The 17,104-nt window shown below is 46.5% G+C and overlaps 1 protein-coding gene across 13 annotated transcripts in view; it reads right to left on the bottom strand.

Annotated features, from left to right (window-relative positions):
* Positions 1 to 17,104, bottom strand: part of hlk (hulk) — an 82,483-nt gene that overhangs the window by 50,128 nt on the left and 15,251 nt on the right. For 11 of the 13 annotated variants that reach the window (XM_071692927.1, XM_071692926.1, XM_071692930.1 and 8 more), the window contains exons 2-5: positions 8,813 to 8,995; positions 7,578 to 7,718; positions 3,244 to 3,276; positions 688 to 870 (exon numbers count right to left, since the gene is read on the bottom strand). In XM_071692927.1, coding sequence (XP_071549028.1) covers positions 688 to 870; positions 3,244 to 3,276; positions 7,578 to 7,718; positions 8,813 to 8,995 — 540 coding nt within the window. The remainder of the gene's footprint in view (positions 1 to 687; positions 871 to 3,243; positions 3,277 to 7,577; positions 7,719 to 8,812; positions 8,996 to 17,104) is intronic. The other 2 variants (XM_071692931.1, XM_071692939.1) reach the window with 1 other exon arrangement.

Below are 17,104 nucleotides of genomic sequence, written 5' to 3'. Positions count from 1 at the left end.
GGCCGGCAGAAAAACCACTTCAGCCGAGGCCCTGGAGTTCCCGGGGAACAACAGGAGAGAAAATGGGTGACCTGCAAGTCCCCCCTCCCTAAGTCTCCCCTCTGTTGCCACCGTCTACAAAATCACGGAGGGGGGGGGGGGGGATTTTTGTAGCCTGGCGTTACAGCTATGAAGGCACACGGCAATCTCGAGACGTTCTTCCTCTTGTGGTCTGCACCTCGTACCTCGCGATGCCACGGCCCCGATGGTGGGGGGCATATGTAAACGGCACGACGTTCCTCTCCTTCAGTAGACTACCTCTTGTACGTTACGATGTAAACATCCCCCCCGGCTGCCCTGCTTCAGTAGATCATCTCGTAATTTCAGCTGCTCAAGTTCTTCGGATTCTTGCAGGAATAATTCAGGAGAAAACATACGTTTACCTCCAAGCGGTAGGAGGGAAGGTGGCTTTCCTAGCTCATGTCAAAACCACCGTTCCTTCTACCATCCCCAAGCATAACCACACACCCGGGGGAAAAGGGTAACAACTTAATGCTTTCCCGGAAAATTTGTTCTTTAGCAATAAGAATCAAAATCTCGGGCTATAAGCCCTCCGTGACACCTTAAGTCCGTGGTGACACACAACAATTAACCTTCGTATTCAATATGGCGACCTCCTTCTCGCCCGCGTGGGCCACGCCAACTCACCGTCGTACACGACTGGGATGCGCTTGCGGTAGTAGACGAGGGCAGGCAGCGATCCCAGGGAGTACTCGTCGGCCAGCTCCGGGTCGTTGATCTTGACGAAGGCGATGCCCAGCTGGTCGGCGTCGTCGTCCACGTTCTCCAGCTCCTGCAGCACTTTCACGCACCGCCGGCACTCGCTCTTGTCTGCAAAGGGAGAGAAAGAGAGAGGGAAACACATAAGGTCAAGCACTGCGAAACCAATACGTTCAGCTGCCTTCCAAGTTCTTAAGTGGCCATGAGACGTGATGTGGGCTAACGTTACCGTAATGAACATTCACAGTTACTGGTAAACTCTGCGCATTTCTTCACCTCCGAGTTATTAGATATGTTCAACAGATATCAAGGGCACAATTAGGGAACACGAGACGAAACGTCATTATATATATATATATATATATATATATATATATATATATATATATATATATATATATATATACCCACCTGAGCTGGGCCGATGGTACGCGTCCAGCCAAACATCCAAAGTCACACACAGTACCAACACACCTCGAAGCTGTTTACTGACACGTGGTAAACCAAGTCACTCCTACCAGCAGTTTACGTATGGTCTGTGTCACAGTCAGGCGGTGTTAGGGACAGCGTCACCCACAAAGGCCTTAGCAACACACAGTGGCTCTCAGATCTCCAGTGGAAGATTAGGCAGCACCCCTCGAGACTCATCAGCGACACTCGCGCACGAAAGCATGTGATCTAGTGTGTGAGTAGCGGTCGGAGGCGAGGCGAAGATGTGATGGTCTTACACGTAAAGAGGAAAGCTCTGTCCGCCGCTAATGGAAACCGTCATGCCTTCAGACAGGCTTACATCAGGTCCTTCCCTGAACAGCTGGTAAGGTGGAGGCGCTCTGAGCGAGACGAAATTTTGACGTGTGTGGCAAAAGACGCATAAAATTATATCCCGAACACCTATGAACCTGATGGTGCAGCCCTTGAGCACTTCGTTGCGGCCTTTGAGCACGTCGGTGTGGTCTTTGAGCACGACGATATGACCCTTGGGTATGATGGCCCTGGCTTTATGACCTTGACCCTCAAGGGCCATATCGACATCAAAACATCATACTGAAAGGTCGCACCGTCACATCGCCTTAACTAAGACGTTGATCATGAAGTCTAAATTTACCGCACGATGTTGAAAACCTGACTCGCATAATAACAAATGACATTATCTTCAGCTACACGTCTGAGAAATGTTATAAATTCAACTTAATTTTTCTCATATTTAGATACACATTCTGCAACATCGAATACGTTAATGAAAAGGTAACGGTGACGCTAGACCTTCCCCAACATCCTATTTGGACGTTGCGATTGTCCAGGGTTGGTTTCTTCAGCACAAATACACACCTCACACTCACAGGTTATCTGCTCACATCACGTACTGTACTCATATCTACGAAGTCTCTCTCAGTAGGTCTGTCCGACACAGTCTCCCTTCTTCGTGTCTCAAATCAGGGAATGAAGAACTTCGTGTAAACAGTCTGATTAAGGAACACGCCAAATTATCCCAGGGATATTCAACTGGTTATTCATAGTCACGATAATGATCTGCAATAAGTATATTGCCCGTATCTTCGTCGTAAATTTAGGCAAATCTCTTCGCCGTTCGGACACGGATGCTGGACGCAGAGGATTGGCCTGATGATTTCGAGGGTTACTTGAATGCGGTAGGTGAATGTAAGCCAACTGGATGCATAGGTGCGCCCCCAAGCCACCCACTCCCACATAACAGTAAGACACAAACAGCGCAAGGTTAAGAAGGATCATCCGGTACTGTAATACTGTAAACTGTATTAGAAAAGGTTCCCTGACCGATTACATCGAGAAGCAGTTATGAGCAATTCTGATCCAAGGACGTATTCCATTACCACCTACCTGTCCTTGTGACATCTAATCCTTGAGAGCACTACGGTACGACCCTTGAGCACGATGCAACCTTTGGGTGTACTGGAATGGTGTTTGACTTGATCCTCAAGGGTCATATCAAAGGCCAGGCCATCATACCCAAGGGTCGTGCCGTCGTGCTCAAAGGGTCGTACCATCATGCTCAAGGGGATGTTGATGTGAGAGTCCAAGCAGAGGCAGACGTGGTCTCACCTGACCCGCAACGTAATTCAGTTCTTATCAATGTGACCCTTGCCTGGGCTTTAGTCAGCCAACACTGTGGCCGAGGGCCAAAGACGTCCTGGAATCATTACAGTTCTACCGAACTGTCTTCGGAGAAATGTTAGCAAGAAAGGAAGCCAAGAGACCTCGCGACGATAAGCAGTTAATCAGGTACACAAACACGCAAAAATAAAATGTGTATTACACAAATAAGCAAATGAATAAAAGAAAACGAAAATACAAAAAGCCAGAAAAATGAAAGGTTTCGTAGAGCAAAACCTACGAAGGTAAACATGAGACCGACAGAGACTGGGAAATGACTCCCGAAGAAAGCGAGGGAGAGGGTGTTTATTTGAACGAGGTCAGGCAAGGGAGGGAGGGACAGAATTTACTTACGTTCTCCCTGGATGCACGATTCTCCGTCGTAACCTGCCGAAGGTGGTACACCGAGATCAGAGCAACACTCAGCACTCTACCTTCGTGTCTAGTCACCGCCCCCAGGGGTCAGGAAGCATTAGCACACACACAGCAATACCACAGCTCTTTGATAAACCTGTGTTACGTGTAGGGTTGTTCTGAAAACAGGTTTCACAAGACGATTCCACTGACGTTATGTAAGTCAGGAGTGAATGGAGGAGCCTATGGATGATGGGTGAGGTGGTGGTGGCTACGTCGGTGTGTGGAAGTTCTGGGGCCTGGGGTCAGTGAGAGGAAAACTTGTGGCTGCTGAAGTCAGTAGGCGATGGTTGAAGCTGTCAAAGGATGGGGGGTGATATAGGCGAGTCAGCGGGTGGAAACTATGACTGGGTCTGCGGCTTCGTTAGTGGGTCAAGTCCACAGTTAGGTCAGTGGATAGAGTCAGTGTCAGCTGAGTCAGGGGACAGAGCTCAGGCTAGGTTATGGGACGAAGTCTAGTCGAGTCAGTCTAGTGGACAGAATTTACAGCTAATCCGGAGGACAGATATTAAGTATCAGTTAAGATAATGATATGTTACGTACTTTAAAGATGAATCTATCTTTTGGCAGTTCTACCTAAGACCTAAGCTGTAGGTGATATGACGAAGTTCTTTATCCAAACCTTTACCTCCACCATTACCTAAGATCTAAGCTGCAGGTGATATGACCAAGTTCTTTATCAAAACCTTTATCTCCACCACTACCTAAGACCTAAGCTGCAGGTGATATGATGATATGACAAAGTTCTTTATCAAAACCTTTATCTCCACCACTACCTAAGACCTATGCTGCAGGTGATATGATGATATGACAAAGTTCTTTATCAAAACCTTTATCTCCACCACCACCTAAGACCTAAGCTGCAGCTGAAATGACCAAGTTCTTTATCAAAGCCTTTATCTCCACCACTAGAGTGTCGCCTACAAAGCTAGTGATCTTTCCTGTCCAAGGGATCTATTCTCAGCTAACATCAGCATGGGGACAGACACCGTCATCACAGCAGACGCCAAGACCAGTGACTCGGGGTCCTGGCGCTGCCAGATAATAAATAACTTTTTATCTACCACTAACACATATCTCTGTACTAAGTACCAGACAGGTGGTACGTGGTGCGATAATGGAGGAGTACCAACCCAAAGGGTGGGGGCCTTTCTACCTCCTTCTGGAGAGTAGATATGAAGGTGTATGTGACGACCTATCGAAGACGACGGGCGGAGAGGTTCTACAGGTGTGGGGACTCAATTATGAACTTCCCTTTTTTTTTTTTTTTCCATGACGGCAAAACTCTTGAGGACGTTCGTATAGCCCTTGGGTATGACGGCCTGGCCTATGACGCGATACTTGAGAGTTAGGTCAAAGGCTTGGTTATCCTATCCAAGGGTCTTGCAGTCGTACTCAATGGTTTCAAAACCCCAGTGTGTGAGTGTGTGTGTGTGTGTGTGTGTGTGTGTGTGTGTGTGTGTGTGTGTGTGTGTGTGTGTGTGTTACACTATAACAGCAGTATTTTACAATTAAAATTCTTTTAACAGTTATAATCAAATCTGGGAAATGGTGCTTACTCTCTTGAAAAGAAGAAACAACATGAAAATCAAATGGTGATCCATGACTGAAGAGCGAGAGAGGAAAGTTAAAGAAAGGAGAATTAAGAAAGTTACTACACGTATACCTACTGGGGAGGAAAGCCTATGGCGCAGCTATGAAGAACACGTTACTATCCCTAGCGCTACAAGCGTTACCTCACCGACGTAAACACGCCTACGAGAAGCAGTCGCGAAAGAGTTGGGTTAACACCCCCTCCCTCTGCACGACCGTGTACGATCCTCAAGCACGAACCATACGACCGAGGAGCACAATGGCCTGGCCTTTAAACCCGACCCGTTCTGGAATCTGTCCAAAGCGACGCCATTAAAAGGCATGGTTGCTTCCGCCTTGCTTCTACGGGGTCGTATCGTCGTGCTCAAGGATCCTACCATCGTATTCAAAGGAAGTTAAAGCTAAGCCTTGTTAGTAATGAATAAAACCAATTACATGTTGTAGCCACCAGTTTGATTACTGTTCCAATCACCAAAAGTAAAAGCCTCTGAGTTAAGCGAAAAGCCTTGTTAAGTATTAGATACAAATGCTACACGCTCCAATTACTGGTTTAACTACGGTTTAGTTGATCACCAAAATGCAAAGCCTCTTTCTGAAAGCACAATTGCGCCACTATCCCAGCATCAGGTCACGCGAGGCACAAACTACGTAGCAGTTTGTGACACAAGTTTGGGAAGGTCGTGATTATCAGTCGTGACGCCTTCAAAACGGGGTCTGAGTCGTTATCGAAGTGGGAGAGTAACGGACAGAAGCGCACGTCATCGCAGTGCGAAAGTAACGGACAGAAGCGCACGTCATCGCAGTGCGATAGTAACGGACAGAAGCGCACGTCATCGCAGTGCGAGAGTAACGGACAGAAGCGCACGTCATCGCAGTGCGAAAGTAACGGACAGAAGCTCACGTCATCGCAGTGCGAGAGTAACGGACAGAAGCGCACGTCATCGCAGTGCGAGAGTAACGGACAGAAGCGCACGTCATTGCAGTGCGAGAGTAACGGACAGAAGTGCATATCATCGCAGTGTGAAAGTAACGGACAGAAGCGCACAATGGACACAGAGAGAGCATGAGAGAGAGAGAGAGAGAGAGAGAGAGAGAGAGAGAGAGAGAGAGAGAGAGAGAGAGAGAGAGAGAGAGAGAGAGAGAGAGAGAGAGAGAGAGACTGAGTAGAGAACTTGCGCCTGAGGGAGGCACCAAGTGCAACACGCCAGTACCATCAACTACTGCTGGTGCATTAAACACAACACTCAGAACACCTTGCCATACCTCGATGCGAAGACTGAGTCTCACTCGTCCATTTCCTTCTCAACGGTGTATACTATCTTACATCATCACCATCATCATCTCTCATACGTATATCTCCTCTGCAGATCTATAAATCATTCTAGACAAACATTTTCATCCCTTTTTCCTTCGTTCACATGTATGGCATTTACCATTATACTTTAAAAAAAAATTATGCTTTCATTATCATCTCCTTAGCATTTTTCCATTGTTTACGTGAGGAGCAGCGGTCACCTAATTTCCTGTTTGTTGTTAACAACTTTAATCCTACAAGCACGTTAAGAACAGCTGTATTAAGTACTACATCTGAAAACTGAAACATTTAAAGTAAAATGTATGGTAAATCATTTACTTTCCTCGCGCCACTTACACTATTGTGTGTCCCATATCAACCCTTATTATAAATGTTGTTACAATTAGCCATAAACGGGGGATACATAAGTCGTTGATCCTCCACTTATGATGAGATCAAATCCAACATAAGCCGAATGGGAAGCGGTTTGTTTTAAACAGTTCCAATACGTTCAAAACTCCGACTTTGGCAACCTTTTCCATATACCGTATTTAAAGGTTTTTGACGTGCATGTATATACTTTCTGATTACCTGATTACTATTTTTCATTCACCTTTACAGTATCTAATTCTAAGTCGAGCCATACGATTCGCAAAATATTGTTAATAAAGGAATACGATTGCTTGGCGTAATCGAATTGCAGCGTTTGGAAAATGACAGTTTGGGAAAGGTGTTATTTAGCCAACAGAGTGAGAGCGTAAGGGGGTCTTCATCTATGACGCCTCGAGGTAATAATGACTTTTCGTTTAGTGATTAAACCTGACTTGATGGCCTTACTGACCCTAACATTTGATAGGGTTACGGCCCATATCATCAACCAACTAGACTCTGGAAAGGTCTATGACAGTCTCTTTTCAATTCTCGCCCATCATCATCAACTCAAAAAAGATCGTTACTTGAAATTTATAGGTTAAGTAAGGTCAGAATGGTTAGGATCAGTGTTCTAATATATTTCTCTGACGATATCTGTATCCAAATCCACATAAAAAAGGGATCTCGTCGCAAATATGGACTTTTCTTGACAAATGCATCAATCATTCTTCTACACTGGAAGTCGACAAAATCAACAAAGTGGCGGAAGGAGAGTAAATAATCACCAGGAAAATAATTCTTGTGTAATTATACAGCACCCTACGATTGATTACATCTACTGCACTACAACTGCATTAGTGGGCAGTAGAAAGAAAGAAATGAAAGGTATTGGAGCGATCATCTACCAAGTGGGGAAACAGAGAGAGAGAGAGAGAGAGAGAGAGAGAGAGAGAGAGAGAGAGAGAGAGAGAGAGAGAGAGAGAGGAGTGATCTCAAGGCCACAAGTTGGACTCACAGAATAGGACGGCGACGAACTCCTGTTCCTCCACTATCTTGTCCAGGATCTTGGCGTTGACCTCCTCGATCTGGTCCGGGAGGTCCATGGCCTCCAGGCTGGTGAGGAACTCCAACACGCTCCCCTCGTCCATCAGGTCACCTGCAGGAGGAGAAGAAGGGACCAGGGTGATCATATGAGGTCATGTCTCGCGGGGCTTAAAGTCTTCCATGGCACTGGCTCATACACCCTCATGCATTGATGACCTAAAGACCTTGACCTTTTATGACCTCCCAGCCAAAATTTTGATCAGATGAACTTCCTACAGTTGTGGTACGTCAAAAAAAATGGTCCACCCACACCCATTAACCCAGTGTTCAGCCACGAAGTACTTCGTGAACTTGAACAACGTCTGGTCCACATCCCACCATCTCGTCATGAGCCACCGTGCCCTTTACGGCACGGGCGGTGGCACGACGGACACAAGGGCGCCGGCACGGACATGGGTCACCCAGGGTGCCCTCTGCTCTGCAGGAGGCCAATATAAAGACGTCAAAATCAATGCAAATGGAGTGGCCAATATGGCAACACTATGGCAGCGTGACATCAGCGGCGTAATGACAAGTCTATGGTTATATTGGGCCCAGTCACCCACTCTGGCGCCGGCGTCGCCGGGCAAGACCAGACACCAACCAGCACATCTGTGATGACGCAATTGTTGACGCCCTTTAGGTACATGACAGTAACCCACACGCTGGGGCACCAAGGGCTTGGTCAAATGAAAGGGAGGATATACGAACTCGCCAAGATAATGATAAAAAAAAAACTCCAAGCGTAAATCACATTATGTATAAAAGCATTTAGCGAAATGCACATGGTTGTTTCACAAGTCATTACTGTGAATAATGGAAACAGTAAACACACATATACATTCATCTCCCTTTCAAGGGACAAAAGCCAGTTACAAATATATAAACATATATATGTAAACATTATAACTATAAAGATATATATATATATATATATATATATATATATATATATATATATATATATATATATATATATATATATATATATATATATATATATATATATATATATCTTCACTATCATAAACTTTACAGTATGTCGTATTATTCAAGAAGTGGGAGGAGTGAGGGAGGCGATCACCTCCCCTCCACCAGCCCTACCAACGTTACGCCCCTGCAGTAACCTGACAACACAACACTGTCCCCGCCACACTGTCCACTGACCTTCATAGTGCATGGGTTCTTTGTTCCTGAAGAAGGAGAGCGAGGGGAAGACCTTGACGCCGTAGGACTTGGCCAGTTTCTTGTCGGCCACCTTGACGAAGTGGACGCCGAACCTGTCCGTGTCATCGTCGATTGTCTCGAGCTCGCCCAGCACCTTGTCGCAGTCCTTACAGCTCCGCTTGTCTGTAGGAGGCGAGGGAGGAGAAGAAAAATAAACACCAACGTCGGCAGGGTTCTCCAACAACGACACTTTATGTGAGAAGCATCCGATCAAATGGCTTCTCCTGATCAGATGGCTTCCCAATCAGCATTTAAGTCATATAGTCAAGATATAGCAGCTGGTAACCTAACCAACCAGGTCACGCTCCCGCCTCACCACTCACCTCTCACGGAGTTTGGGCTGGACTGAAGGAAAACTTATGATACAATAACGTCACACGATACAAGCAAATAAAATAATCTACATGCATACACAACACATGCATTCTCTGGTCTTTCACGGTGATTCACTATCCACTAAACCTGGTTCATTGACGACTGCCTGTAGCTTCTGGAGAACCCCTGGTGGTTGGTTATGAGGACAAAATTCAAGAGTTACAGATACTAATAAATTCGTTGCGTGGCCCAGCCGTACGGGCGCCTGCTGCCAGCCGTATGGGCGCCCGCTGCCAAGTCAACAAGCGCGAAACTGTCGCACGGCTTCCAGAACGGCATGGAGTCTGCCTACCATCACAACTGACCGCCGCATGATCTCTCAATGTCAGTGTGAGGGCAAAGGTCGTCACGATGGGTGGAGAAGGCTCGAAATAAGCCTACTGTAGTAGGAGATTGTAGTAGGCGTTGTTGTGTGTGACTAATAGGAAAAGAAAGAAAGAAAAAAACTATACAAGGCCAACATAACAGTGAGTCAACGATGGAACTATAAAAACGTGTGCGTGAGAGAGAGAGAGAGAGAGAGAGAGAGAGAGAGAGAGAGAGAGAGAGAGAGCAATTAATGAAATGCGAACGCCACTAAATTCACGGTAAAGAACTCGTACAATCAGCCAGTATGGCAGAATAAATGGCACGACACCTCATGCAAGGAGAGAGAGAGAGAGAGAGAGAGAGAGAGAGAGAGAGAGAGAGAGAGAGAGAGAGAGAGAGAGAGAGGCAGAAATGAAGTGCTGTTGGAGCGTTGGAAACCTGCCGAGGACTGATGGAAGGGACCAGCAAAACCAACAATAATGTAGATCTGTGAGACGTGGGTGTACACACAATAGGCAGATGGCTGAGGCACATGGCTACGAGAACGTATGACGTGGGACTGACGTAGCTGGACAGTGAGAGATGCGCTGGTGGCACATGGGACGCGGAACCGAGACGGAACTGGCTTGCCTGTAAGTGGAGGCAGAACCGCTTGAGATGGGTTTGTCAGGAGAGCAGAGAGCGACATAGATATAGGAAAAGCACTAAAATGAGGAAATAAAACATTATTTTTGACTGAAAACACTCAACTGCTGCAACAAATAACAATATACAGTATACGACTTAATACTGCACTGTTCAATAAACTTTAGACTTTATTCGTGCAGTATCTATGCAACTGTTTATTGACATACAGAAGCGATTCTTGGGATAAATAATATTTCTCTGGTTAGGCTACAAATGTATTAAAAGATCTGAATTTTTCCTCTCCTTAATCATCGGGGAAAACCATGCGTATTACGTTGGACAATATACCAGCAATTTTCGCTACATGGCATACATATATTGGCCGGGAAAAGTGCCTGTGCCTCCCCCATGACAAGACAGACACACTATGCTCCCTCCTCGTTCTCTTGTGTCTACCATGTACAACTGAGTGTTACCTCTTTGTTTCCCGACCAGTCTTATCAAACCCCGGATGCGATGTATTGTGGATAATACGCCCACGGCTCTCACGACATCTCCAGGAATACAACCTATAAAGCTGAGATAAGGTGCGACTATGTTAAGCGTGTGTGGATCACGGCCAGTAACATAAGGTACTCATCCGGACAGCCTGTCTTGCTGAGAGAGAGAGAGAGAGAGAGAGAGAGAGAGAGAGAGAGAGAGAGAGAGAGAGAGAGAGAGAGAGAGAGAGAGAGAGAGAGAGAGAGAATCCTGACTGTCTTTCATTCCTGTGTATAAATATGTAAAACTTGGCACGGTGGTGCCATGAAACACTGAGGATGGAGATGGTGTGGGACGGAGGCAGGGAACACTTTCAAATCCCTTCCCTCATGTCCATATTAGACGTATTGTCGAGGCGCGCAGACGTTTTCCCTCGCCTGGAACACGCGAACACATGCAGTCCCAAGCAAGGCTGGATATCAAGGAAGACAGGCTACCACTACTACTACTACCTTGACCTTGGCACGGTGTCCATAAACCGTTCGTTGTCTCATTTTGTCCTCCTTCAACCCACTCCTTCACAGGTCGAGCCAGCTGGCGACCATTACTATCTGAACCAACATAAACTTCACACACACACACACACACACACACACACACACACACACATACACACACACACACACACACACACACACACATACACACACACCGTGTGGTTTCTGCTTTAGAATCAACCAAAAAAAAAAAAAAGTGGCCAGAAATCATGCAGTGCTCTAAGTTGCAAGGCTTCTTCTCCTCCTTCTTCTTTCCCGTTTGTAGCTGCTTGCTAAGCCCTGGTTCCTCCCAGCCCCTCCCTCTCCCCCAGGGTGCCTTGTGTGTGTTGGGGGGAGGCAAAGACGTGCACATACCCATCTCCCACTTCCGCGTCAGAAACGAGAGCAGTATTTATGGATCCTGACATTTCGACATCAACTTCGACAACGTCCTATGGCCACGGACACCGTCCGTTAAATGTAGTTAAGTGTCCGTTGGTTTATGTGAGTTCTTTACACGATCATGTGAGCTCTTCATATTGACGTAAGGTTAACATCCGTTAGGCATATTTCTACTCCAGTCTTTTATGCTTATAACTAAAATGCTTATTCATGTCGCGGGGGTAAGCGTAAGTCAGTCAAAACCCGCAGTACATTCCCTGAGTTTGCTGATGGCCTGGCCTTGGATCTAACCCTCAAGGGACAGGGGTAAGCCTATATAAATCAACTGAACCCTCAGTTGATTCGAGACCTTGGCTGAGTGAGCACGTCCCTTCCATCAGTCTCCCACTGCCCTCAAAACACGACCGTGCTTCCTGACAAACAAAATAACATACTTCGTTAGCCTTGTACCAGCACGTTTTCTTTGTGTGGGGCCAAATGACGTAGCATACAGGCTCCACCCACATGCGTATGGGTCGACTTGGTATATATATATAGGCTTAGGGTCAGATTACAGACTTGGTAAACATCAAACCTAAGGCTCGCACTGTCGAGCTCACAGGTCGTCCAAAATGGGTTCACTTCAGCAATGATCAGCGGAGGTCAACATACACGCCAAGGGCTGGACATGACTACATTCCCAGTGCCATGAGCTGGAGGGCGGCGTGCCAGCGTGTACCGGGCGTCACACCGTGTGCGTGTGTGTGGAGGCAGCAGACGGCAGGCCGGGTGTGTCTGTACACGCTGCTAACATTAGCTCTGCGACAGTTGATCCCCCCGCATCTCCGAAGGATCAGGCTCCCTTCCGCACTCATCTCGGATGCACATCCTGTGTAGTGCACGCATTCCAACGCGCCTCCGCCGGCCCACATGACACGCACTCTTGCGTGTTTCCTCCAGTAAACGCACTCTAACATGTTTCCTCCAGTAAACGCACTCTATTGTGCTTCTTCCACTATGCGCACTCTAGTGTGCTTCCTCAAGCTCCCCAGTGCATTTAATCAAACCCGTCAGAAGCATCCCTTCTAATCTCCCCCTCGTCACGCCACCCCCCTCCCCCTAAATCCACAAATAAACCCCCCTCTCTCTCCCACACTCTTCCCTTATCTCTCCTCCCCTCCCTCCCCGTGCAGTCCCATTACCCTTCCCCTTTCCTCCCACATATGACCCCATGGAAAGTATGATAAACCCCATTCCAAGCATACTTTCTGCTGCCCGTAAAAGGAGACAGACAGAGACAAATGACACGACAGACTGACACAAACATCCTCCCCTTTTAGCTCCCCAGTTCATGGACGTTCCTAGTTAGTCGGTCACATGACTGACTGCCAATGGGGACATCTAGGTTGAGTTATAAGATCTCAGCGGTGAGCGTTATCTCTGCCTTTCTGATCAATCCTCACCGTACATCGAAGCAATCATGTTCCTGCATCTTTAACTCCCTCCTTCCCTCTAGCAACCTTCCAGCAAACCCCTGCCATAGTCTTCTAACACCCCCACCCCCGGAACCCGTCTCTCTCTGGCCGACCACCAAAAGATAGAGATATTCATAGCTTTTATCTCCAGCCACCTGGACCAGGAGGCCCCATGGTCACGCCATCCTCTCTCCACAGAAATATAAAAAAATGAAAACGTTCCCCCGACCTCCCTCTCCCAGCTGCCTTTCCCACAATGCTCCCCCTGATCATCCCACGACGAGCATGAAGGCATCATGGTCTCTGCCAAGGTCTATTAACTCTCCGTAAATAAAGCTGTCCTTGCCGTAAACAACTGATATATATATATATATATATATATATATATATATATATATATATATATATATATATATATACTCCTATGAGTCCACGGGGAAAATGAAACACTCATGGACTTATAGGACTCATAGGAATATCTTGATCACGCGTAAAATTGTGATCCTTTCCAATATATATATATATATATATATATATATATATATATATATATATATATATATATATATATATATATATATATATATATATATAACGTGTGTGTGTGTGTGTGTGTGCAAATATAACCTCAAAGACAGAAAGTACAAGCATGTAAGAAATTCTTCAGAAGTTGGCTGCAGAGGTCAAAACTTGAGGTGTACCGAGTCAGCAGAGTTACTTTTATAAACGTGGGCGTGACTGAGCTATCAGCATTCCGCCTGACCGAGACGGAATTCACCATTTCCCAGCTCCTGCGTGGAGCGCACACCCCCCGGCGTACAGAGTCACTTCACCTTAGGTCAGCGAATATGACGGTCCGATCCTTCAGCACAAGAGTGGCGTTGTTGTGGAGGGGATAACAGAGAAGTTCAAGGTTACGTGTACATATACGTAATATTCCTACTATGCCAGCCAGAGATCGCAGGAGCCTTGGTTTTACGAAAAACCACCCGAGATACATAACACCTCGTGTATCAGCCAAATCAGCTGTGGCTTTCGAACCTTGGTAACAGGATTTTAAATAGGAACAAAGGAAAAAATGTATTCGCATTGATCATTCATTATCTTATGTTGACTTCTCTGTGGTAGAGCCGCTAGAGGAGAGAGGGAGTTCAAATTCATTAACGTAAAATGGAACGATAATAATGATACCTTAGAATGGGTATCTATGAAGACTTGGAGGAAAACTCTTTAGTTTCTGTCTTATAATCTAATTCAAGATATTTATTCTGCATAGCCAGGGAAATACCGAGAATCATACAGTGATACTCTGCTTACATGAGCTACAAAAACAGGTGAATATATTCAGCTTGACTAAAAAAAAGACAATCTAAACACTCTGAACACAAACATATAAAAATAACAAAGTTCAGCCCCTTGAGCACGACCGTGCGACCATAGGGTATGATGACCTGGTCTGCCACGTGAACCCTGAGGGCTAGGTCAGGGGTCACAACATCAATACCCAAGTCGTATCATCGCCGTGCTCTAGGGTCGTACCGACCTGTTTAAGGCAATACGTACGTGGCACTGACAAAAAGCCAAATACATCTGACTGTTGCTCGGATCAGTATAAATTCTTCATGATAACTCCATGTCGAGACACACACACACACACACCAAAGGTCATGACGAGAGCCCAGGCAAAATGCCCTTACACTTGAGACCATACCAAGTACAAGTGTAGTTTCCCCATGAACGCTATTTCACATCCGCTGTTTTATATAAACACTTGGCACGGGGCGCTGGCATCAGGGCCACCCCTGGAGGTGTCCATGCATGCCGCCCCCCTTCCTCCCTGCCAACCTCAGGTCTCCAGGGCTGAGTACTGATCCTCGTGCTGTCCATATCTCTACCCCAGACGTACCCCGCGCTCCTCCATACGTACTTACCTGCCAACCTCTCACCCTCATCTCACTCGCGGTGCTGTCCACCTCCCGACCCTACACGTACCCCGCTTATACTGCTGCCTGCAGAAGGGGTGGACTAGTAAGGACATTACCATCGCTTCGTCTCGTCGTCTCTTGTTCTCCAAGGGATCATGTTATGGACCAAACATCACAGCGGTCACCCTTAACCACTTGAGTACGACGGGTCGACCCATCACCACAAGGGTATGACCCTTGGGTCCTGATCTTTGACCCTACCCTTCTCTAAAGGACTGATCAAAAGGTGTGACCATCAACACTAAAGGTTTTCACCGTCGTACTCAGGGGTCAAGTATTGTTCTCTTCGTACAATGAATGATGGTCACCAAACTCTCACTTCTAGATTCATGGATCAAGACGGCAAAGGCGTCTGCCTTACCTTCCAAAGGTCCCAGGCTCTCTCTCTCTCTCTCTCTCTCTCTCTCTCTCTCTCTCTCTCTCTCTCTCTCTCTCTCCCCACCCCACACCACACACACACACACACACACACCAAATCTGCGTTGGTGTGGTGTGGTCGGAGGTCATCATTCTACTCCCAAACACCGGTGATTCCGTGTGTACCTACTGTTCAATTGGTAGCAGTGCATGACTTGTATGGTTCGAAGTATTGCAGGCAGGTGCGAAATCCGTTACTCACACTAAATTTTGGGATTGACAAGGGAGCTTTCCTCCACGTACGTAAATCATGGCTACTTTTCTCCTCATTTCACACTAAGAGTTCAAGACCCCCCTTCCCACCCCCCCCCCCCCTCTCTCTCTTTTAGCAACACGCTTCCAACAAAGAAATGCAATTGAGGTAAACAATTAATCTGTTTATACATGTCTTACCCAGTGCCAACTTTGATGCTAACACCAGTGTGGGCTGAATTTACCCTCCCACCTACCGGGGCCCGCTCCTTGGCTGGCTGTGGTCATGTATCGATTATAATCTCTTCTGACGAAGGACGCCTGGACATAGTGAGCGACTAAATCAAATCAGTACAGCTTCCAGTACGACATATAAGGCATCTCAGCGGTCCCATACCGTCAAAGCTAAGCTCTCTATCTCTGGCACTGTGGTGACACAAGACTAATAATAAGTACCTTGTACCCAGTTTGTTCACCTCTTGAACATGACGAGTTGGGACAACCCACGAAGGCACGACTCTCAGGTGTGACGATGTAGCCTCTTACCTGTCGGCCCCTTATGCTCTGCTCCACGGTCAATATGGACCCATGCAGTAATGGTATGAATATTAACAAATTCTCTCGATAACTTTACACCAACGTTGGACCCACATCAAACGTTCGAAAAACCTGAAGACTTCTTAACCACAGGATATGAAATCTGCAAATAAGTTAAAACAAGTTGTGGAAAAGCAGACAACTCGCAGTAAGAGGAGAAAGCTTATGGCAGAAAAGTGACAATGTGAAGAATACTGGACTTTGCCAAGGAGGTCTGAAGAAACAAAAAATAAAATAAAACAATAATAAGAATAATGATTAAAAAAAATAATCTAGCATTCTAATAAATAATAACAAAAAAGACTACGATGAGTGATAATTTCATAAATATCATGGGCGACTCATTACTGCAGGCTTCCAAAGAGGCCTCTAACTCTAAACCATAAAAGATCCAAAATATTCGTGTATGAAGCATCGAAACCAAAGATCGCCACCCACTGGCAAATCACAGACAAATGCCATTCGTAGGAATTCAAACTCACAACTCGCGATGTCAGCGACTCCAACGATAACGTAACGTGATACAACGGCAACGACGCGCGCTGTTTCCCGCTCTACCGGGACGAGGGCGAACGAAACCCCCGCCCAGAGGACGGTGGGCCATTCGACACCGTAAATTCTCGGCACAAACGCAAGACAGGAAATGAACTCCAGCTTATGAGCATACCAGGTGACGTGCCATCATCCTGAGGGGCACACGTGTTGGCAGCTGGTGCAGCGGCCCCGGGCTGGGTACTGTTTACTGGAAGCGGCCATCACGGGAGCACTGTCCTCCTCACCTCCCGCCCGCCATGATTATTTGTGGCAGTCCGTTGGTTCTGACGTCAAACTTATTATTTTCCGTCAAAATTATTCATC

This window comes from Panulirus ornatus, chromosome 55, assembly GCF_036320965.1.
Source record: "Panulirus ornatus isolate Po-2019 chromosome 55, ASM3632096v1, whole genome shotgun sequence".
In the NCBI taxonomy this organism is placed as follows: domain Eukaryota; kingdom Metazoa; phylum Arthropoda; class Malacostraca; order Decapoda; family Palinuridae; genus Panulirus; species Panulirus ornatus.
The sequence above is the reverse complement of the archived record's forward strand: the minus strand, read 5'-3'. Positions and strand labels throughout refer to the sequence as shown.